We start from the raw sequence: 25,063 nt of genomic DNA on the forward strand, positions 1-25,063 counted from the left end.
GTCAGACATGTATAACTTGTTGAGCGCTGAGGGAACAAAGGGTAGAGTAATGGCTAAGAGCAGAATGCCACCTCAAGACCTTTTGTTGCTCGAAAGCTTTTTCTTTAATGTTAATATTTTATGAAAATCTTCATTATTTACCAGTAGTTGCTTAAGTTACTCACTTGTCAATCACTATTGTCTGGAGGTGTTCTCTGTATCCACAGCAAAGATGCCATGTCTTAAAGCATTATTTCCAGAGTGCTAAATTTGTAGTGAGCTTAATGGTTCTGTATGCAGATAGTTATAATGACTATCCACTTTTAAAATATGTTCATTTACTTTTGTAACTTTACTACTATTTTATATATAACATTACATCTTATACTTTTATAGCAGAAAGATCTCCAAGCCAGAAACTATCTGACAAAGGAAGGCCCATCCAGTTAGCAGTCTTACCTTACCACCTTACTGCTTCATTCATTCCCCTAGGCTACTCCAACTCCCCAACAACAACCTGCTGTCCATGTTGACTCCCAGTGTATGCCCACCAAAAAAGCAATTTCCCCTTGATCCATGAGATCTCCTCTCCATCAAAGCAAAATCCCTTTTATCATCAGGCTCTTTTTGGAATTCTCCCTCAATCTCCTTATCTCAGTTAACAACTAGCTTACCTAGGAGGACACTACTTCCTTTCTCCACGGGTTCTTTTCTGTATAAATCACAGAACCAGGACGCATTCTCTAGGACTTTATTGCCACATTTAAACAATTCTTCTTCTATACTCATAAAAACAATCCTCCCCCCATTTTTGAACCTCACTTTATCGAACTGGACCATTCTGGCATATTCCAATTGGCTATTCTATAACATTCTTTTTATACCTAAATATCTAGTTTACAGTTTTTAATCTCTAACTTTTCATCTTTTAATATTTTAATTTTTACTCTCCAAGTCAGCATCATTTGTGAGTTAAACATCCACATGGGCAATCTACTCAATCTCTTAGCTTTGACCTCCTCAATGCCAATAATCTCTGGCTTCACTCCATTCATGCTCGCCCCTGGCATGCCCTGGATATGGTTGGCCTCACTTTTAACTGCATCCAAAATCCTACCTGGTGATCATAACTCTCTGTTCTTGTTTTTTTGTGTGATGACAACTTTCTCCATATTTCTCTTTGAGTCTTCTAGTCTCATAACCTCATTTTGTAGCCCTTTATTGACTTCACTTCCTTTCTTAGACCCATGGACTTATTGTCAATTACTTAAAAGAGCTCTTACCAACACCTTGAAGACATTTCATCAGACCTAGAAATCCAGAAGCTTGGGTCAGTTCTATAATCTTTCCTCACTGCTCCTATATCTGATCTGCTGGGGAGAGGGTGGGAGGAGTACAAGCATGATGATCTTTGTCTCACAAAAAATAATTTTAAAAGACTATTTTTGAAATTAGCTGGGGCCTTCCCAGCTGATCTTGCCAACTCCTTACCCATTACCTGATGAGTTTTTCAAGTTCTCTGATCTTCCTAAGCCCCCAAGCCAACCTCCACCCATTTTACTAGTATACTTAGTAAATGATTCTCCTATTTCCTTGAGGAGAGAGAGACATTCAGACATGAACCCTTTTTAAAAAAATCTCTTGTCCCTTTATTCCATCTAAAAACAAACCTGTATCCCCATTTTACCCTCTTTCATATCTAAAAATCTTCCCAACCCTGTATCATCCAGTCCTCCCCTAATGCAGAAAAATGCTGAGACACTAACCTACAGGTTAGCTACTCCCTTCTTCCAATTAACACACTACCCAAACTATAACATCCCAGCTTTCAAACACCAGATTGGCCACTGAAGTCTTTACCTTATTTTGCTTTCCGTTGCATGGGACATCGCTGACCATTCCTTTCTGATATTTTCTTCCCTTAGGTCCAAGGCACCACTGTGTTAGTTGTCCCCACTGGGTCCCGTTGCTCTTCCTACTTCCAAATGTTGGACCGTTTAAGTCCTCATGTCTTGTTCTCTTGTCCATTCTTCTTTGTAAGTGATCCTGCACACTTTTGTGATTCTAACTACCATACGTAAAGCTAACAGTAAGGCATCTTTATCTTGCCTGGATCTTCCCACTGAGTTCAGATATTGTTATCCAACTGACTGAGAAAAACGTCCACATAAATATGACCATTAGCAGCATCACTATGAACTCAACAGTTGGAAAACTGAACCAGTTAATGCTCTCCCCCTTAAATTCCCCATAAGTGGTGCCATTTATTCATTCCAGATTCTTCCTTTCATTTCTTGCATCCTTTCCTTTTCTCCCAGGTCCTGTTAAGTTTATTTTTTTAATATCCATATAATAGTCTCTTTCTCACTTAGTCCAAGCTTTTATAATCTTCCCTTTGAATCTTTGCAATAGCCTTTCCATCATTTTATTTGCTCTAACTTCACAAACACACATCCTAAAAAAAAGTTTCCTCCTACACTATTGTCCAAGCAATCATTCTAAACTTCAAACCTGATCATATTACTATAAGTATTAAGACTTTTTATTGGACCCTAGACACCAAAGCTGAAGTTGAAATTCCTCACTACAGCAGTCAAAACCCTTTATGATTGACCCAAGTCTACTCAGCCTACCTGATTTGTCATACTTCTCTACCACGTATATGATTCAACTGCTAGAATTCTCACACTGTACTATTGCTTTAACTTCCATCCTTCCACTAGACTACACTCCTTGGAGATAGAAACCATGTCTTACATCTGTGTACTCACCCCCAGGAACCCACTATAAATCGAAAAAGTGTTGATAGACCATGAAGTATCCTGAAAACAAATAGTAACCTTGAACTCTTTTCCCCACTATTGCATCAAAAATACCTTTCTAGAAAAATTTTCATTGTTAGCACAATTTTTTCAGAAACCAAAGGTGTTATTTCCCAACTGCAAGTACTGATCTCTCTCCCTCCTGACTGACAGTAGGGATAAGCCATAGAAGATTACAAGTTAAGAAAGACTTTACAATAGCAGGAAAATGATTCTCATTAGTGTGAGTGCATTTTTTAGGTCTCCGTTATTTATGGTAGGTTTGACAGACCAACTAAAGGACATGTTCACCAACACAAACTGGAGCTCAGGCAAAGGACATACCTTCCACACAGCGACAGCCCTCTTGTAGCACCCGAGCGTACATGTCCACCTTGGACTGAGAGAGGAGCTGGTCCCCAGTCAGGTACGTGTTGTGAGAGGATGCGATATAGTAGTTACACAGGGGCTGATCCATGTCCTGGTACACTTCGTGGTGCAATGGGTTAAATATATCACAAGCAGGACTTCGCATGTAGCTGGTGAAGCCTTTGGAAGAGAGAGTGGAATACTATAGCTTTAAGGCATATGTACTTGATTGACTGTAACAGGAACAAGAGAGATCAAATATGTTCATAGTGATTATTTTCGTGATTAACCCAGGACAGCCTTGGCAGGGAACACTGGAGCAATGAGATTTGTTGAGTCAAGTAATGACAAAAGCTTAAATATGACTTTTGGGAGTAGCAGTTTAAATATAACCTACAGAAAAACAGACTTTTTAAAAATTTTGATTGAGTGGGTTTCCTACAAAGCCATTCAGTAACTACTGAGCTCAAGCTAGGATTATGCTATGTGACCTAATTGGTGACTGACATAATGTTAAAGCGTTATTTATACTAAGCAGTAGAATGCTGTACCAATAATTTGATAGGTTATTAAGTAAACTTGAAAAATAGGCACGGCCAAATTTAGGGTGTGATTATTTGACTATGAAATTGGCTTACAAAGATGCTGCTAATTGCCAGCACATTTAATAACTCTGAAATAATGCTTAAAGGTTATGTAGAAAACCCTATCAGTTTTTCTACAGTTTTCAAAACATAATGTCTAAGTAGAAAAGGCATTCATTAGTATATGAATAAATACATGAATGACTCACAAGTACTTAAGTGGAATGGTTATTAGGGTAAATTGTTTCAAGGCTTCAAGAACCATATAGTAAAACTCTATCTGTAAATATCCTCTGAGACTCTGGAGAATTTCTTCATGCCTTTCTTTATGGCCAAAACTTAGAAGTCATGTTTAATCCATCTTAGGGCCACACCAAGGAAAAGATTCACTTCTTAGCAAATGTCCAAACTAATTTATTTTTTCTGGCTGTCTTTAAATGGTTTTTGATCATGTAAATTTTAAATTGTTCCTCTTCATTTTAATTACCCTCAACCTCAGGAAGTAAGCACATGTCACCAAAACCCCCTTGTCCACACAGCCTGGGAGCAAGGGGACTAGGCCAACAATAAAAAATGGTGAGATGAATCCTGGCTTTGCATGCTCTTCAGGGCAGCAAATGGCCCAGTGGTCTTTCGCTAAGATATCTGTTCAGCCTGCAATTGATTTCCTTACATACTTTACATATACACAATTTAGACACACATGTAGCTAGTAGCTACATTCATATCATACTATCTACACTAAGAAAAGAGAATCATGCAAATTAACCATCACTCCGCCACTCCACTACACCCACAAGCCATGCCCACCAGCCAATCAGGAGCAAGTATACAAATTAACCCAACTGAGATGGTGGTGGCCATGGAGCTGGAGTGAGCAGGAGGCTTGGTTGCCCCCGGCAATGGAGGAAGCCAAGCTTCCCACCTGCCCTGGCTGGCTCTGGACTCTGCTCAAGGCTACAAAATTTCAATTATAGAAGATAAATAAATCCCAGATACCTGCTTCCAGCCCACCCTGGCCTCCGCTCAAGGAGGCGCTGAACAAACAAAAAAAGAAGAAAAAAAGGATAAGCTGGGAGCTTGGGTTGCCGGGGGCCGTGGCCAGCCTGAAAATGGCCATCAGCCCCTCACCCAGGCTGACCAGGCACCCCAGCGGGACACCCCTATCCTGAAGGGGCAGTAGCCAGCTTGCAGCCATCAGCCCCTCACCCAGGCTAGCCAGGCACCCCAGCAGAGACCTCCACCCTGTCGGGGGTGTGGCCAGCCTGAAAACAGCCCTCAGCCCCTCACCCAGGCTGGCCACACCCACATGGGGTGAGGGTCCCCGCTGGGGGGCTTGGTCAACCTGCAAACAGCCATCATCCCCTCACCCAGGCAGGCCAGGCACCCCAGTGGGGACCCCTACCCTGAAGGGGGTGTGACCAGCCTGCAAACACCCATCAGCTCCTCACCTAGGCTGGCCAGGCACCCCAGCGGGACCCCCCCATCCTGATTCGGGACACCCTTCAGGGCAAACCAGCCAGCTCCCACCTGTGCACCAGGCCTCTATCCTATATAATAAAAAGGTAATATGCAAATTGACCCTAACAGCAGAAATACTGGTCACTATGACACACACTGACCACCAGGGGGCAGATGCTCAATGCATGAGCTGCCCCCTGGTGGTCAGTGCACTCCCACAGGAGGAGCTCTGCTCAGCCACAAGCCAGGCTGATGGCTACCAGCACAGTGGTGGAGGCAGGAGCCTCTCCCACCTCCTCAGCAGCACTAAGGATGTCTGACTGCAGCGTAGGCCTGCTCCCCGCTGGCAAGTGGACATGCCCTGAGGGCTCCCAGACTGCGAGAGGGCACAGGCTGGGCTGAGGGACCCCCGGAGCGCACAAATTTTTGTGCACTGGGCCTCTAGTTTATATATAAGATCCTTGGATGTAGATTCTGAGTATCTATCTGTTGGCAAATTACTTAACTTCTTTGAGCTTCACTTTTCTTGATGGTAAAATGAGATGGTTGTAGTAAAGAGATTTGTGGTTCCAACAAACCTCTCCACTGCTACCAACTAGGTAAAACTGACTCATTGTCAACATTTTTTAAGAAACACGTTCACTTTCAAGTCCCTAGTTTCCTAGATTACTTATTTTAGGGCCTAATTGCCCTTCATAAAATTATCAGGTTGAGGCTATTCCCCAAAATTAGCTATTTGAAAAAAGTCCAAATATTTCTTAGTATCTTCATAATAGTGGCTTCAAATTGCCTTGTGAGGAGTAAAAAATGTAAATTATTATTGCAAAAGTAAAAGAAGTGGCAATATGATGGCATCTGCTTTGTAGGAAAATAGATATTGGAATCATCAGTAATTCCAGAGATATTTCTGATTTCTCTTTCTAAAATTTTTGCAAGAATTTAACTTAGTGAACTAAATGAAAAATGAGAAATTAAGAATTTTTGTTATTTTACCTTCTATGCCAAGAACGTTTTTCGCCTTATATTCTTCTGAAACTTCAAATTTCCTTATGATGTCAAGGCAATAGTCTATTGTCACATTATTCATCTAAACAAAACAGAACATTAGTCGAGTACCTGAAATATCATGATATGTGTTTCTCTACACTAAAAAAAGCTTAGTGCAAAGTGGCTTAATGAACAGTGTTTGTAGTGTTTGTAGTTACTAATGTATAGCCACTTTATCTTTGCAAAAGATCATGATCGCAATCTTCCTTGCATCTTTCACATTTAATCAGTGAAAACAACCCTTCCACTATTAGAAAAATGTGCTCTATGAAGCAATAAAATTAATTAAATAGAATTAATAGTCAATGCAAATCCATTGCTAAAAATCCACTCACTGTAAGCTAGTAGCTAACTGCAAAAGCAGACACTGAAGTTTGCTAATCATAAATTTATGTTGAAAGAAAATGATTCATTACCAAAACAGAGTGTTGTAGATGAATCTACCTGTGCATTATCTGTATATATCCTTCCATTAAATCATGAGAGCAGCCTGTCATGTTGATTCAAGAACATAAAGGTTAGCAAAAAAAAAATAAAAAGCTAGGTGAGACGGCTAGTGTACAGAAAGCTCTGGAGCTGGACTGCTTGTGTTCCAGTCAGCTAGCTGATGTCATTGACAGTGTGATCTTGAATGAGTCACTTACTTTCTCTGTGGCTTCCTTATAAGGCAGCTGTGAGGATTAAATGAATTAATATTTGTAAGAATATTAATGGGAGGCACCAAAAGGCAGGACATGATATATTACCGAGTCAGCCTCAAGGTTGCTGCATGAATATTACATACTTAGTATCACTGGGAAAAGTAAACTCTTCAGAAATAATTCTTTAATTAAGTAGCAATACAAAGGATGTGAAATTTGATCAACAATCCATTGAGCCCCATAGTTTAACAGTGATATTTAAAATACTAATGAATAGTGACAGAGGAAGCTAATCTTGTGAGCCAGTATTTCATATTTCAGTGATACTTCTCAGAAATTATATTATCTCTTAGGTTCAATACTTATGATTTAGCAAAATCTAATTTTTCTAAACAGTCTATTTAATAGCATTAAAATTTGCTAAGACAGCTGATCTTAAATATTCTTGCCACACACAAAAAAAAAATCATAGCTATATGAGGTGTTGAATATGTTAATTAGCATTGTGGTCATTATTTCACAATGTATACATATATCAAATCCTCATATATTGTACACCTTTAGTATTTTTATTCATCAAGTAAACCTCAATAAAGCTGGAAAAACAAAAATATTATTTTTCTACTTTAGTGAGAAACAGAGTTTAAGGTTAATATCAAGAAAAAAGAAGCACTAGAATAAGACTTGGCCACAATTCAGCTGACACAATATTAAAAGATCTAATTTAAATATATTTAGAAATTCCCTTTGCTAATCAGGACTTAATTTACCTAGCCTTCTCATATGGTCAAATGCCAATTTCCCATCAGAATTATCAATGAATTATTATATTGCTAGTTAGGAATTATGTCATAGTTAATAAATACTTAGCTATATTGTTATTATAAAGGAAATTACTGTTGTATCTAAAATGAAATGTATAAGTTACTACTGGTTACTTTGTGTAAAAATATACATATCTATGCTCAACATCTTTAAGGTAAAAAATTATATGTGTTCAATTTATCACTCCCTCTTTAAAAAGCTGCTGAAACACGTTTTAAATAACTCATAGTAAGATTTTTTGGAATTTTAATGTTTCTACTTCTACCCTAAATTTAAACTATATCTACATCCAACCCAAGAAAAAACCCATGCATCTTTCACAAATATTTTTAAGTAAACATTCAACTCTGTAGTCTAATAGTACCTTTTGTTCCACCTTTAAAAATTGAGCCAATTCTTCCACAGTTAGGTGATCTTTCTTGTCACTGTAGCTCAAGAGCAACAAATAAAGGTCCCGTCTCAATGACATCATTTTGTAAAAAACACAGAACTCTTCAAATGTCAAAGTTCCCTGATTCTCATCTGTATCAGCTTCCTGAAAGAGGCACATTAAAATCATGTCAGGGTCAGAGTTTGAAACAAAAAATTCAGTGCTGGTAAATATTTACTATAAAAGAGAGAGTGCACATTTTACAAATGGTAAATATTCTTTTCTAGCATACATGGATCAGTTTTAAAATTGGCTATATATTAGGCCACAAGCAACATCACAAATTATAAAGAATTAAGCTTATTTTAAAAACTAATTTCTCTCAGAACCATAAATTTATAAATCAACAAAGAAAGTTAAAAAAAACTGTGGGAACAACATAATACCCTTTTAAGTAGGAACTAAAACATATAGAAGTGAACCACATATTAAAATATGCATCACATATTAAAATTTGTGTGATGAAGTTAAAGCAGTAGAGGAAACTTGAAGTTTTCAATTTATCTGAAAGCAAAGTAAATCAAAAATAGAGAAGTTAATAATTCAACTTAAAAATCTAGAAAAAAAATTAAGCTAAAGAAAATAGAAATAAATTATAAGCAAAAGCAGAAAGCAATGACATAGAAAACAAATGGATAGAACATATCAAAGGTGAACCATTAAACCAAAAGCTGATCTTTTGAAGAAACTAATGAAAAAGAGAAATCTTAGACAAGATAACATAAACAAAAGAGAGAAGACACACTTAACACATAACAAAAATGCCAGTCTCTTGTCACTTCCGGAGCTGCTTTTCAATCACGTATAAATGTTACCTATAACAGAAGCTCTGTTAATTCTGCATAGGTAGCTTAGTGCTCTTACAGCCATCAGCATCATTGGTACCTCCCTGCTTTTCTTCCACAGAAATCTGAAAAATCCATCTGCACATATTTGTAGTTCAAATTATTTGTTTCTAGCAATTATTAAGCAAGAATCTTTCACCAGGTATCAAACCTTCTGATTGAATGAATTTGTCATAAAACTGTTGGGAATATATAATGAAAAACCAATCCATTTACATGCTCTTCTTCATTCTACGTGTACACAATTGTAACTGAATAAAAACCGACAAGGAATCAATGGCATTTTGATGTACTAGATTTTGTGAAGTACAGGCAGCTGTTACATGATTTTAAACATAGATTTGAAAGTCAAAGTTTTTATGAGCAAAAACTTTGATCAATATTTAATCAGACACAGTTTCTTTGTAAGGCTGATTGCCATTGCCTTCTGTAATTTTAAAGGTAGAGATAGATTGGTCCATGGAATATCAATATTTGGGTGTTTGAGGCTCCTGGTTGTAGAGTTTTTGGACCCTAAGAAATTAGGTCTAATGGTCATGTTTCTTCCATAACTTTGTTTCAAAATATCTAACCCTGGATACAGAGATGAAACATTTTTCAAGACTTCCTTATATATGCCTAAAAAATTAAGAGTAGTAAAACTCTGAGGTTTAAACCATAGCATCAAAGACTTCAAAAGAAGCTATCCATACATTAAACGATTTTTTTTTAAAGTCAGTTGAGCCCTAGCTGGTTTGGCTCAGTGGATAGAGCATTGGCCTGTGGACTGAAGGGTCCTGGGTTCGATTCTGGTCAAGGGCACATGCCCAGGTTGCAGGCCCAATCCCTAGTAGGGGACATGCAGGAGGCAGCCAATCAATGATTCTCTCACATCATTGATGTTTCTATCTCTCTCTCCTTCTCCCTTCCTCTTTGAAATCAATAAGAATATATTTTAAAAATAAATAAAAATTAAAAATCAGTTGAATCTTGCATTGGAATAAATAGTCAAAGAAAATGCTAGGGAGTCTTTAATGTCTTTATTAACAATTCAGTAAAAAATAGAGAAAGAGGAGGAGGAGAGAGAGAGAGAGAGAGAGAGAGAGAGAGAGAGAGAGAGAGAGAGAGAGAGATTGTTCCTGAAATAATACTAAGATCCTTGGTTCTCCCACCACAAGTACTTAGAGAAGCCCGCAAGAAGCCAGGCCCAGTTGCAATGTTCTACGTACAGCAGGCCCAACAGCTTCTCCACTTACTTCTGGTTTGATAAGTTCTTTAGATCAAATGTCATAAAAAGAGACCTTTAATGTTTTCTTAAAACTTCTCTAAAGGATTTACTGTGAGCCCAGTAACATTTGACATACACATTTCCTGATTCACCCTCTAAACTGCTTGATGCATTAAACATAAAAGGTGTCTGAAGTGGAAAAATACAGAATTAAAAATAGATCAATATCTTATGTTTCTTCCTTATCTTCCTAAAAAGTACCCAGAAAATCATTATTTTTGTAGATGTAAACTTTACCCTCCTCCTTAAGCTTGGCCTGTCTGATTCAATCAGCAGCTACCTCTTCAGTACTATAAACACCACCTACAGAAAGGATCAGATGGGGATGTGGAGTTCACAACAGGACAAAAGTGAGATGTCACAGAGAGAGCCAGGAACATGGCAAATCTTTTTATATAGTTTAAAGAGAATTCACAAAATACATGACAACCCATTTCTCCTCCTAAGTCCCTCACTCCATCTCGGGGATTCCTTCTACAGCTTATCTCATTCCTTCCTCTCAGGCTGTCCTCTGGTGTAATAGGACCAAGTTCCCCACAATGCAGACCATATCCAGCCTAGAGTTTCAAATGGCAGGACCACTATAAGAGGTCACAGATGGAAGCCAGCCTCCACCTACCACTCATTGTTGCAACTCACCCCTCATGTTGTTTCTGCCCTTATCCACTCTAAGAGCAAGTGATTAGAAAACAAAGCACAAAACATTGTAACATATCACCCCCATACTTCTTTTTAGAGGTACAAAATACCACTTATGTAGTCAATGATAAAATCATTGCAAGTCATGGATAATGCATGTGACTTGCCTCCAAAGAAGAGCCTTTCCTAAATTCATATCGCAGTAATTACTAATAATCTAACATTGTCTTCACACCAACTCAAACTTAGCAGAGCTGACTTCTACACCTCTGGAGGACTAAGTTTGGGCCCAAGGATTTTTTTCTCAAGGAATTGCCAACAGGGGAAGAGCATCTCATCTAATACCAACAGGCAGTTGAATGAACTTCGGGAGAGCTCCCTAAACACATTTACTGATTCACCCTCTAACCTGCTTGATGCATTAAACATAAAAGTGATACAGCACTTCTGAGTCCTATGGATTCTGAATTTCAAACTCATCTGAAACAAAATAGAGGACCCTTGGGGATTTCAACAAGTGCAATTTTTTTTTTCATGTCTTTATTCTGATCCTCACAACAGTCTGTGAGGTGGACAGTTGAGATATTGCCATCCTCTCTAGGAGACTTGATCACATTTACTCCATTATTTGTCAGGTAAGATGTTTATGATCACTCTCTGAAAGCAGCAACAAGGCATTTTAGGAAGTGAAATTATGAATGAAAGTGTGTTTTTTCCTTGATGGAACAAAATGTCTCTTTGTCAAAGAAAAACAAAGCAAAACACAGCAGGTAATATTAGCTTCCCAAAAAATAGCCCTTTAAAATACCTGAATACACCAATAACCACTCATGTGGATTTTACTTAAGGCCAACTGGATTGTAAAAAACGTACCTGAAACATTTGTCTGACTTTTCTTCGGGGTAGGTTGACATTTAGTTTATGCATCAATTGGTGTATCTCTTCAATATTCAATAAGCCGTCACCATTCTTATCAGCTTCCTCAAAGGTCTGCTTCACCCACATGCAGAAACGTCAAGAAAAACACTTGTGTTTTCACAAAATAAAAGCTGCTTTCTAACAGAACACTCCGAAGAAATTCTTTTAAGGAGGCTCTTAGTGAGCTGCTAATAGTGACAACAGAAGAAGCAGGGGAAGGAGAACACAGACAGGCGATTCCCTTCTCTGAAATGAGTCAAGCCACGCTATTGTGAGAGGTTCAACTCCAACATTGTTATCCAATCCGTTAAAGCATCTCTCTCATGTGATGAAACCCCAACTATTCCAAGCTGAGGCCTTCTCCGTCTATGACCTTTCATTTAGTATCTTTTTTACCTTCACAACACTCCATGGTACACAATCTTTTCAATTCCCTTTTCTGAGTTCCACTCCTACATTTAGAAATTTAGACCATCTAGTTCAATCTCCTTATTCACATGAGGATATACACTATAGGAGAGGGAGAAATTTAGAAAGGATTAGCAAGGGAACCAGGTACACAGGGTAGGCGCTATCATTAATATCATCACCATTTACAGATAACAACTCTGAGGCAAAGAGTTTAAGTAACTCACCCATGTGGATTTGGGACTGGAACCCAGCACCAGTCTGAGTCTTCAACCACAACACCATATTGCTTCTAATAGATATGAGTACTGCATCTGCCTCCAATTCAACATGTTCATACTGCAGAAATAGCTTGAATTACACTTTACACTGGATGAATTTTTTTTTTCCTACAGCCAATTAAGATTCATTATTCTCATTATTCATTCACAGTTGAAGTTTTCAGGCCTAATTGAAATGTAATAATCATGAACATTCCAAATCTGTTCCCTCAATTAATGTAATTAAATGTGAGTCCAATTAAGGATGTCATACTATTATTAAGACATTATCTAAAACCCTATCAAATTATGACAAAACCATATGAGAATGGTTCCCAAACTCAAATAATGTTCCCTATTTTTGACATCAGCTTCCTTTTTATCATTCATTAATTTCCTCTTTCCTTTTCTCTCCTCATTTAAACAACTATCAACTGCTTCTGAATTTTTTAACTGTTCTGTACAGTTCTTGGGTACATGTGCTTTCCAGGTAGCATATTTTCAGAATATGAAATCGCTCAGTTATCAACTGGTTAATTCAAATATGGAAACTTTCTACTGCTAGTAAACATGGACAAACAAGTCAGGTTGAAGAACTATTGCCTAAGCTGGTATAAATTCTATGTAGAGTACTGTAACTTTAAAATGTTAAAAGTAATCCCCATGGTAATCACACACAAAAATAGCCAAAGAATATATGCAAAAGAAAATGAGAAATGACTTATATATTACACTGGAAAAAAAGTCAACTAAACACAAAAGAAGACAGGAATGCAGAAAATGAGGGACAATAACAGCCATAAGGCATACAGATAAGAAATAGCACAATTACAGAACTCCCTTCTTATCAGTAATTACTTCAAATATAAATGGACTAAACTTTTTGCTCAAAAGTCAGAGATTGGCATTGGTAAAAACACATAACCCAACTATATGTTGTCTTAAGAGATGCACTTGAGATCCAGAGACACAAACAGGTTGAAAATAAAAAGATGGCGGGGGGGGGGGAAGACTTTCTATGTAAATTAGGGGTGAAAGAACAAAAGCTTCATAACAATGGATTTGATGATGATTTCTTTTATAGGATACCAAAGGTACAGGTAACAAATGGAACTTCATGAAAATTTAAAAACTGTATGCGTCAAATGACACTGTCAACAGAGTAAAGGCAACTCACAGAATGAAAGCAAATATTTTAAAATTATATATCTGATAAGGGATTCATATCCAAACAATGTAGAGAACTTCTAAAACTTAATGACCAAACAAAAAAATGCTTCAAAACTGGGCACAGGACTTGAGTAGCCATTTCTCCAAAGAAGTTATATGAATGGCCAACAAGCACATGAAAAGATGCCCAACATCACCAACATTAGGAAAATGCAATTAAAAGCCCTGGCTGGTTTGGCTCGGTGACTAAAGCATCAGCCTGCGGACTGAATGATCCCGGGTTCGATTCGGGTCAAGGGCATATGCCTGGTTGTGGGGCTCAATCCCCAGAGGGGGGCGTGCAGGAGGCAGCCAATCAATGATTCTCTCTCATCATTGATGTTCTATCTCTCCCTCTCCCTTCCTCTCTGAAATCAATAAAAATATATATTTTTTAAAAACTACCACCTCACATTCATTAGAATGACTACTATCAAAAGAACAGAAAACAAGTGTGGTGCAGATGTGGAGAAATTGGAACCCTTGTGCACTGTTGGTGGGAATGTAAAATGATACAGCTGCTGTGGAAACCAGTATGGCAGGTCCTCAAAAAATTAAAAATATAATTAACAAAAGGAAGTCAACACACTGAAGATGGCAGAACCTAGGTCTCTGTGACATCTCTGGGCCACTGATTAACCAACCCTGGAACTGCCCCATTTCAGAGCTCTTGTTCATGAAAAATAAATATTCCTTATTGTTTAATAAATATTGCCTTAAACAATATTAGTATGGTTGCGTCACTTGCACCAAAAAGCATTCTTACTGGTTCAGTATTTTTGTTTTTCCCAAAGGTTAGGAAGTTAAGAAGGAAACTAACAGAATAAAGCACCAAAATTTGTTCCTATGTTTGTATTTTGTTCCTATGTTTGTTCTCTTATGAATCCCAGTTGCATTTATCTTCATGCTGAGAATACTGATGAAAGCTCATCAGCTAAGGAATTCACACTGTCAAAACCCTTTTCTGGGCTGACTATTTCCCCTCTCCTCCAACAATACCCCAGGTGAGGGATTACAGCCAGAATAATATAAATTTATCACCACTCTTGGCAAAAAATTAAGGCGCACATTCCAATGATAGGAAGTGGTACTACTCCCTACACATGGACAGGAGGCACTTGTACTCTAAGGCCATTCAAAATGTGCAGAAGGAACAAAAAAGCAGTCTCATACTCTCACTTCACAGCTAAGAAACCTGAGGCCAGAACCACCAGCTCGATCCCAGCAGGAGAGGTGCCTTTCAGATCAAGTACATCAATCATTTAACTTGTTAGCACTGCAGAACCACAAGAATGGGTTTAACCAATAATGAAACTCGGCCTCCCATCTCTCAAGCAATTTACAGAGGATAACTGTTAAGTAAAATGTAAGTTCCCCTGGAGCATCAATCAGTTCTGTTTCCAAACTGTACTAAGAGAGAGGGAAAGTAGAAAGGACCTAAGTCCTGGGTACATAATTGGAACTCAAAAAATATTTGTTAAACTAAACTGGCTATAACAAAGCAGGGTTTTTTCTCTAATGTGAATAAATGCTTTCCTGGTTATGTCATCTCTCTGGGGAAACTTCATTTTGGATATTTCTCAGAGCTAAATTCAGTCTCTTCTGAAGAAGTCTGCTTCTGGCTTTACATACACTTGTTTTTATGTGCTTCACACATTCGTTTACTTTCTGTGAGAGTGAGGAGGGAACAGTGAGGGCTAGGGGTAAAGAAAGAAAAAAATTGGGGGAACATAAGCATAGACTGACCATCACTTAGACCAGCCGTGGGCAAACTACGGCCCGCGGGCCGGATCCGGCCCGTTTGAAATGAATAAAACTAAAAAAAAAAAAAAAAAAAAAAAAGACCGTACCCTTTTATGTAATGATGTTTACTTTGAATTTATATTAGTTCACACAAACACTCCATCCATGCTTTTGTTCCGGCCCTCCGGTCCAGTTTAAGAACCCATTGTGGCCCTCGAGTCAAAAAGTGTGCCCACCCCTGACTTAGACACACACACACACACACACACACACACACACACACACACCACCATTCCACACAGAACTCAAAAATAACGTTTTAGGAAGGATATTGGTCATGAGTCCTTTGCCTTTTGGCAAGGGAATCTTCATCACTGATGCCGGCCATCAGGTACTTGAGGCCTGTGATCCAGGTGCGGGCCTCCTCGGGGTTGGAGGTGATGAGGTCCAGGGACTCCATGTGGTTACCATGGTAGATGGTAAAGCAGCAGCTGGGGTCAAAGTTCCCCTCAGCTTGTCTGTGGAATATTTCAGACTGCCGACCCTCGGTGACTTTGTAAATGGAGTCGATAAGTACTGTGAGGCAAGTGAAATACATGACAGGTGAAGATATGGATACAGACTAAAAAAAAGGAAAAGCAAAATCATTGTAAATTTTTAAAAGTAAGCATGAACAAGGTCATGGTCCGTGAGTTGGGGTTTCTACGTCTACATGTGAAATACAAGCCCTGGCACTTATGGCTAGGAGCCTTCTCTACATGAGACTTTACCTTCCTGGGCAGACTAGACAATGCCCTCCCAGGTACTGGGCCTGGATGGGTTGAAATTTATGATAAAATGATAGATATGCCCAGTAGGGCAAGAAGACTGGTAGAAGAGGGACCTAATAAATATGTCAAATTTACAGTTCACATATTTATGCCGGGAAAACATACAAAGACCAAGAGCCAACTTCGGTGTTTTAAATATGTACGAGAACATAAAAAAATTAGTGGTAACCAAATAGCACAGTTAAAAGTGATTGGCATTTATAGTAAGGATGCTATTAGGAGAAGTAGAGCAGAGCTGAGAGAGATGGAAAAGAACATGGTGGCATCCCAGGGAAAGAGGCATAAAGATGCAGAAGCATAAGGCCCACCCCAGGGATGCTGAGCAGGCCGTTCATGCTGGACTGCAAAGCTCAAGAGGGGAATCCAGGAGTAAAGGTTGGAGGGGTAGTGAGAGGCTAGATTGTGCAGAGCCCAGAACAATAAATGAGAGATTAGCACTATTTATCCAGTGGGACAGCACCAAACATTTGTATCAGAGAAGCACTACAGGGAATATTATGTACTTTAAACTAAAACGATATGTTTTATTTGCTTCTTTATAGATAAGCATAAATCAGAAGAGTTGCATATCCTGTTGATTGCCCACAAACACCATCCTCTTCTCCCCTCTGCCTGAATAGCAGAGTCCCAACTTTCTTCTGGTATTCTCATGGTCCCTACATGATTCAGGAAAATGAGTATGTGCCCAGTCCCAGGGAAAATTCTGGTGGGGCTCAGCCATTGGGGTGTCCCCATTCATATTTCTTACAATTGATTTAGGTGTGGGAATGCATCCCGGCTCTAACCAAGGAGACTAGGGGCAATGTGCCATGAGTGAAAGGTCTAGAAAGAGGTTCTTCTCTTCTAAAAAGGAAGAAGAGAAGGTTCCTTTCTGCCTCTTCACTGTTATGTCAGGTTGTGAGGCCCAGAACAGCTGAACCCTTGGTTACAAAGCCAACACACCAGGGACAGAGCCAAGAGCACTCAACAACACAGAACTAGAGACTCAGTACCCCATACCTGGGGCCTGCCAACCTCTGGGTTTCCTGTCATGTGAGATAATAAATTTGTTTGTCGTGTAAGCCTAATTTGGTCCAGGTCTTCTGCTACTTGAAGCGGAAAGCATCAGAACTGATCAAAGCAGAGAAAACTAGCAAAATGGAAATTGGTTAGGAGACTTCACAATAGGCCACCGGAAAGGTGATGAGACCCTGGACAATGTTCGTGTGACAAGAGGATGGAAGGAGCAGATGAGAGAGGCATTACAGGAGACCACGGGACTTGGTGCTGAATAGAAGGTGTGAGAGACAGGCCTTAACGAGGAGTCAGATCAAAGCTATTTTACTTGATTTCATTAAAACAATTTTCTTAACTTATTAATCAGTCAACTGTGCTCAGAAAATGGCAAAACACTTTAACGGATCTATATTCATAACATCCTTTGGATTTATGATACCCATAAACTTTCATAGGAAAATGAAAGACCTCAGGCAATAAAATCTCATATGCCAAGTAAAATATATATACATATACATGCGTGTGTGTGTGTGTGTGTGTGTGTATAATGTCTCAACACAGGGGAATATTAACATTTATAGAATTCATGAACAAGAAAACTTTTATGGATTTAAATTCCCCAAATAATTTAAAAAGCAAAAATGGTTATAACTTATTCTGCCTCTCCACATCCGTTAACAGCTGAGCCCAAAACTTGCAAAAAATATTGATGGTCCAGAGGTCTGAAGCTTCCACAGAAGCCACCCAATATAACCCACATATAACTGTGTCAGGACACACAAAAAAATCAGAGATGGATCTTACTTTTTGCCTTCTCACTCTTCCTGGAGGGTCTCCATCGGAGGCGGGTCCGGTGCTCATCCAGGTAAAAGAGCCGGACGAGCCCTTTGGTCCCACGCTTCAGTTTGATCATCTGTGTCCCGGACTGCATTACACTCATGCATCTTTCAACTGCAAGAGATCAAAGCACATTCAGCTCTCAGACAATGCACGTGGGTACTGGTGTTCAGAAACCACTGTCAAATAAAACCTGATTCACCCCTAAAGACACCCAGGACCAGAAGACAAATTTGCTACAGATACTCTAGAAAGAGTTGTTAAGCAATTTATCAGGCTTAAGCCAGGAAAAAAACCATACTTACTGAAATAAAATTGTACTTCCAGGTACACAATGCATTAGTGCTGCACAAAGTCATCTTTTGTTCAAGGGGGTAACTCATTGTTTTTTGGTGTGAGACTGATGACCATTTGATACTTGGACCTATATTCATAAAGCAAGGTCTCAGATTTTATGTTAGATCTTCTAAGTTCTTACATAGCCAGCTGTAAAAGCATCTTATGATAATGCCTTAAAAGGCAATCAACAGAAACATAATTGGCAAAATGTTTCAACAATGCTGAATTGTATGATGGCTACATATGGGTTCATCTATATCTATATATATAAAAGCCTAAGTGACCATTATGACTGGTCGACTGAATGACCAGTCGACTGGTTGCTATGATGACACACTGACCACCAGGGGGCAGACACTCAACGCAGGAGCTGTCCCCTGGGGGTCAGTGCACTCCCACAGCCAACCTCCTGTAGCTGGCCAACCTCCCATGGTCCCTCCCCACAGCCAGCCCCAATTGGCCCCCATCACTGGCCAGGCTGAGGGACCCCACATGTGCACGAATTCGTGCACCGGGCCTCTAGTATGTATATAAAAGCCTAAGTGACCAGCTGACTGGCCGGTAGCTATGATACACAATGACCACCAGGGGGCAGATGCTCAATGCAGGAGCTGCTGAGCTGCAGTGACTTGGCAGCTGCGGTTCTCGGGTGACACACCCAGAACCAGAGAGAAGGGAGCCGATTCCAGGGTGCAACACCTGAGGACCGCCCTCTCGCAATTCAGGACCCCTCAGGGAATGTTGGAGAGCTGGTTTTGGCCCAATCCTCGTAGGCCAGGCTGAGGGACCCCACCTGCCGGAGGGACCCCACTCACTCAGAGAAAACCTCAAGCTGCGCCGCCTGGGTGTGGCCATCCAGGGAGGGACTGCGGGAGGTTGGCTCCAGGGCATGTCCCACCTGTCTTACCCAGTCCAACACCACCGGCCACCTTCTAATTAATATCCTTTCAATGTGCATGAATCCATGCACAAGGGCACTAGTATTATTATATTTATGTATGTTTGCAAATAACTAAATAAATATCATTTAAAATATAATTTAAAAAATCAAGTTTTCACAATTGAACATAATTTTTTTTTTTTACTTCCCAGCATCATAACCCTCTTCCTTTCCTGCCAAAAACTTTCTGGTTATTCTTTAAGTCATTCATTTTTCCCTCCATTTTCAGTCATATGGACTGTTTAAAATTGATCTACCCTTCAGCTCCAGGGTATCTCATCACTGTGGTTACAGTAATTGGTTCAGAAATGGGCATGTGATTGAATCTAAGACAACTGGGACTTCTGGAAAAAATGGATTTTAACCCCTCTATACCTAAATTTTGCAGTCCAGGGCTTCCAGTTTCCATCTGGGATCCATGAAAAGCAAGTCTGCTTGAAACAGAACCCAAAGCTGAGCTGATAAATAGGAAGGGAGAAAAATGTTGAGGTCCTGCTATTTGAGCCCTGTATCAAGACCCTCGTGAAACTGGAGACCTATCCCTGAACTATTTAGTTTCTGCTCAAATAGCTTCAATTTGAGTTTTCTGGCACCTGCAACACAGAGAATTTTAACCAATATGCTCAATAATACTTCTATCTCAGCTTGATCAAGCTAATTAACCTGTCAAGTTCTGATTCTACCTCTAGGATTTTATGAGGCTAAACTGAAAGTTGCTAACTTCCAGAGATAGAATCTAGTGACAGCTCCTCTAAAGAAAACCCTTGTTGAACTAAAAGGAAGGCTTATCCTAAAAGAAGAAGCCTAGTGTATAAGAGAGGGAAATAAGGATCTAGACATAAAAGATGTGTTGATGAATTAAACTGCAAGGATTTTCCAAATAGAGAATAACTTGGTGATTGAATTCTGGTAATATCCAAATAGCATCTTGTACAAGTGAAAGCTATCATTTAATTCTCTCTGCTTTGAGATGAACCTTGTAAGAAGAAGCCATTGGTGTTGCCTGTTTCCCCGTCACTGGTAACTGGAAATACTCTTTTCCCATTTCATGTGCCTTTGGTGGCCTGTCAATCACCCAACTAAGACATGTGCACCTGACTTAAGCTTCCAACAAATCTGTCTCCCTCCATGGGAGCAGAGTGCTGAATAAAAACAGCACTGAGCCGTTGCAGTGGCCAAGACTTAAGAGATGCTCCTGGTTGGCCACTCCAACATGCCACAGTTGTCAGAGTTATTCTTCCTGAGGGTGACAAATTATTCCACTTTCCCCTTGATTCTGCAACTATGCAATACTCCTCCAAATGTTCTTTTATCATATCAGCCAGAAACAGCTTTTACTTCATCAACAAATACACAGGCACATATATAACCCTTAGAGCACTAGAAGCATCTAGCTGAGTACCCACAAACAGTACGATGTTAGAAAGAGATCAAAGAAACACAGTAAATAAACTTTAACAACATTTTAGACTTCAACTTTGCTGGCTGAGTATCTTATCTTTACTAAGAAAGATAATTTGACCCCAAAGCTTAACATTGCATGTGCAAGGTACTCATTACAGGGCCTATAACCAACATTCACTATATCCTCCATGAAGAACCTTTCTTCACCCCCAAAATTAAGGGAGAGTAGCATAAAGTTAAGTACGATTTTAAGAACTGATATTACAAGGGAAGGGAAATGTAGCTTGCTCTTACTCACCTTACCTGACATATCAAATACCCAAGTAATAAAAATAATGCTTCTTAAAATATTTACTTTGAAGCACAGAACAAAATTTAAGATTTAGTTTCACTCTAGTAAATTTACCCACCACTGAGCACCATTCAGTTAGATAATGAGAGCCACGAATTTCAATTCTTGACAGTCACATTAACCATGTCATACCAGTAATTAAAGGGAGAACAGAAGAGAGTATGTCATCATATCAAGATAAAATCAAATCAAACTAACCAAGCCAAAACACCCAAAAAACTCTATTAGAATGTCAATAAACAGATGTTCACAGAGCAACTCCTTGTTCTAGGCACAGGGCTTTGTAATGAGGGAAAGCAAAAAGCACGAAGACTTCTCTTCACCTTAAAGAGGTGGAATTTTAAGAGAATGAAGCATCTAACGAGAGTATTATGGTAGTTCAGAGCTGTGGTTAAGAACACCAAGTTTGGATCTAGACAGCCTGGGGTAGAACTCCAGGTCTGCCTCGTAGTAGCTGTATGATGCTGGGCAAGATTTTTAATCCCTCTGTGTCTCCACTTGCTTATCTATAAAACGGGGGATAATATTATTTACCTCTTGAGTTGCTGTTAATTGAATGAGTTCATTCAAGTGGAGTACTGAAAATGGTACCTGGCATATCATAAACAGTATTAATGGTAGTTATTATTATGGTTTTATTATTGAAATATTTTTAAAATAAATGCCAGTCAGAAGTAAAGACAGAAATACTATGGGGGTCTATAGAAAAAGGAGTCTACAGTGAGCTGGAATGGGGAGAAGTATGGTAATAAAACAGAATCAGTGAAGACTTGGGGGCAGGAAAGAGGAGAGGTATGATCAAAGGGTAGGGAAAGACGGGCCTCCATCTTTGGAAGAGTGACTCAAAGGGCATTGACAGGATATATCAATCCATGGGCCAGATAAAACTGGACTGTAGAGGGTCAGAGGTGCTGGAATAACATTTTAATCCATTGGGAATGAGAGATTCACTAGATATTTCTGAACAAAGGAGTGACAGGATAAAAGACATAATTTAGGAATGTATGTCTTTGGGAAGAGAGAATAAAATAAATTGTTTAAGCCAGAGTAAAGAAGTTGAAGTAACTGAACCATCACAGATCTATAAAGCAAGGATTATACATCCATAGACCGTCCACATACCTGACAGTCCCTCTGCTTTGCTCACACTGCCTTTCGTTCCCCTTCCTTTCCACAATACCATTTCTTTTCCCTGAAATGGAATTGCTATGGCTACAATATCTCGACAATTTAACAGGAAAAACACAGTGATATAAACGAATAATCAGTTACTTGAGCTAATAAATACCACCTACCACTTAGCAAATACCATCCAGAGAAACAAAACATTTTAGAAAATGGGATACAATCCCTTAGAGAGGGAGTATATTTACACAATATATTACTGTAAATATTCACTAGCTTCACATTTATTCCACCAACTCAGCCATGGGCTTAGACCAGGGGTGGGCAAACTTTTTGACTCGAGGGCCACAATGGGTTCTTAAACTGGACCGGAGGGCCGGAACAAAAGCATGGATGGAGTATTTGTGTGAACTAATATAAATTCAAAGTAAACATCATTACATAAAAGGCTACGGTCTTTTTTTTTTTTTTAGTTTTATTCATTTCAAACGGGCCAGATCCGGCCTGTGGGCCGTAGTTTGCCCATGGCTGGCCTAGACTCTAGCACCATCCAGTAGAGTGGGCAAGCATACATGATCAAAATGTCCTTGCGAGCTAGGTTTTGAAACAATACGCTGCCTAAATTGTTTATGGAGCTGCTTTCCACTTCCTCCGTGATCTTTCCCTGTCACACAGAAAAGCCATTTGGTTAGAGTCAAATTGAAAAATCAAGTCCAGTGGAGTCCTGAGAGTCATTCTAGTCCACTTCTCCCTGCCTCAAACAGTCCATTGAGTTGTCCGGTTAACCAGAGAAAGAAAACCCTCAAATCATCCCTTGTAATTCATCCCAGTAGGTAATGATCACCAATGTTGGAGACAAAATATTCTTCCAGAGTCCTCTAAATCACTTGTGTCAGCATAAGCCAATTTCTTCTTGCTCTGCCTTCAGTAGAGGAATTAACAGGGGTTACTACCCCCCTTAAAAGTCATTCTCCAACCATTCTGGGTCGGTCAATTCCATTAAATGGGATGAGAAACAAGGGAACAAAGAAGGAGTTCCAGAAGCAGGTCAACAAGGACAGAGTCCCAGTGGCTTAGAATGGAATACCCTCATCACACCATTTCCAGTGCTGGAAAGTGTCTGGGGAAAGTCTGCAAATGTGGGCTATAAATTCAGGCAGCTACCAACACCTGCATAATCCCTTTGAGCCCACGTCATTCTCCCTATGATAGCCTTAATATTTTTAGAAAACACATTATGTGAATACAATGCAGCAACATTCAAGAATATAAAGGGAGAAATGCCCATCAACCCATCACATAATACACATATTGTTTTGGTCTATTATGGTCCAGATCTTAATATGTACACAATTTGACACACTGGTTGCAATCATGATACTTTAGCCATTTGGCCCTCTGCTTTATTTCATTTGCATTATAAAGTTTTCCATGTTTCTACACAGTCTTAATAATTATCATTTTACTGGCTGCCTTATAGTATAGTATAAATATTTAAAGAGCAGAAGAGATGAGTAGAGAACTATATTCTAACTTTATTACATAATTAGAGTTTAAAACTTAACAGAGTCTCATCTGTAAAATGAAAGGGCTAACAAAGTGGTCTGCAAAGTCCTTTAGAATTCAACTCCCTATCAGGATTAAATCAATCATTTGGCTACAGTTTAAAATAAGTAAATTTCCTTAGGGGCTATCAGTTCAACAAATCCTTCAAGTAGAAAATACTGTAAATCTATACTAATAAAAGGGTAATATGATAATTAGACCGGGTCAACCGGCCATCTTCCAGACATCCAACTTTCTTCCAACGGCCATGGTGGTGGGGGTATCAGTCCAGATATAGACCTTATGTATTTCTGTCTGCCAAGAGCATCTCCTCCTGCTGAAAAAGCGCCCCCCCCCTCATTTAAGCAATCCTATCCTATATAATCTATCTTTACTAATAAAAGGGTAATATGCTAATTAGACCAGGTCAACAGGCCATCTTCCGGACATCCAACTTCCTTCTGGACAAAGCCATGATGGTGGGGGCTGAGGCAGAGGCAGTTAGGTGCGATCAGCCCAGCAGGGGAGGGTTATTGGGGGCGACCAGGCCAGCAGTGGAGGGCATTTGGGGGCATTAGGCAGGCAGGCAGGTGAGTGGTTAGGAGCCAGTGGTCCTGGATTGTGAGAGGGATGTCCCGGATTGGAGAGGGTGCAGGCTGGGCTGAGGGACCACCATCCCTCCCCCCATGCACGAATTTCATGCACCGGGCCTCTAGAGTGTGTGTGTGTATCTATTATAATAAAAGCATGTGTCTGTGTGTGTGTATATATCTATAATAATAATAAAAGCATAATATGCTAATTAGACCAGACGTCCTTCCGGATGAAGATGAGGCAGGCGGGGGCTGGGGCAGAGGCGGCCCAGGCAGAGGCAGCAGAGGCCCCTGGCCTTGGCAGCAGCGGGGGCCAAACACCTTGCATGAATTTTGTGCATTGGGCCTCTACTATATATATATATATATGTATTTGTGATATGAAGTATCCTAATACAAAGTATGTATCCTTTGGGGAGAGATTTCCACTATGTATATATGATATCAAGAGGTTCAATTCTTTCAGCCATGTTTGAAGCAGAGATAGTCACAGTCTGTTAGGAATGCCAAACATGCGATCCAATGCTGATTTTTATAGCAGCTTAAGGTATACGTTATATACACTAACATTGACCTGTCTTAAATGTACAGTTCAATAGCTTTAGTGTATTTGCAGTTATGTGGTGATCTAATTTTAGAACAGTTCCATCACCCTAGCTCTATGCTTTAAAAAGCC

The 25,063-nt window shown here is 39.5% G+C and overlaps 1 protein-coding gene across 1 annotated transcript in view; it reads right to left on the reverse strand.

Annotated features, from left to right (window-relative positions):
• Positions 1–18,207, reverse strand: part of PLCH1 (phospholipase C eta 1) — a 64,819-nt gene extending 46,612 nt beyond the window's left edge. The window contains exons 1-6 of the mRNA XM_081088192.1: positions 18,057–18,207; positions 15,759–16,002; positions 11,762–11,891; positions 8,072–8,242; positions 6,188–6,281; positions 3,126–3,329 (exon numbers count right to left, since the gene is read on the reverse strand). Coding sequence (XP_080944318.1) covers positions 3,126–3,329; positions 6,188–6,281; positions 8,072–8,242; positions 11,762–11,891; positions 15,759–16,002; positions 18,057–18,192 — 979 coding nt within the window. The 5' untranslated portion in view covers positions 18,193–18,207. The remainder of the gene's footprint in view (positions 1–3,125; positions 3,330–6,187; positions 6,282–8,071; positions 8,243–11,761; positions 11,892–15,758; positions 16,003–18,056) is intronic.
• Between the last annotated feature and the right edge of the window lie 6,856 nt (positions 18,208–25,063).

This window comes from Myotis nattereri (assembly GCF_964212035.1).
Source record: "Myotis nattereri genome assembly, chromosome: 3".
Lineage (NCBI taxonomy): Eukaryota > Metazoa > Chordata > Mammalia > Chiroptera > Vespertilionidae > Myotis > Myotis nattereri.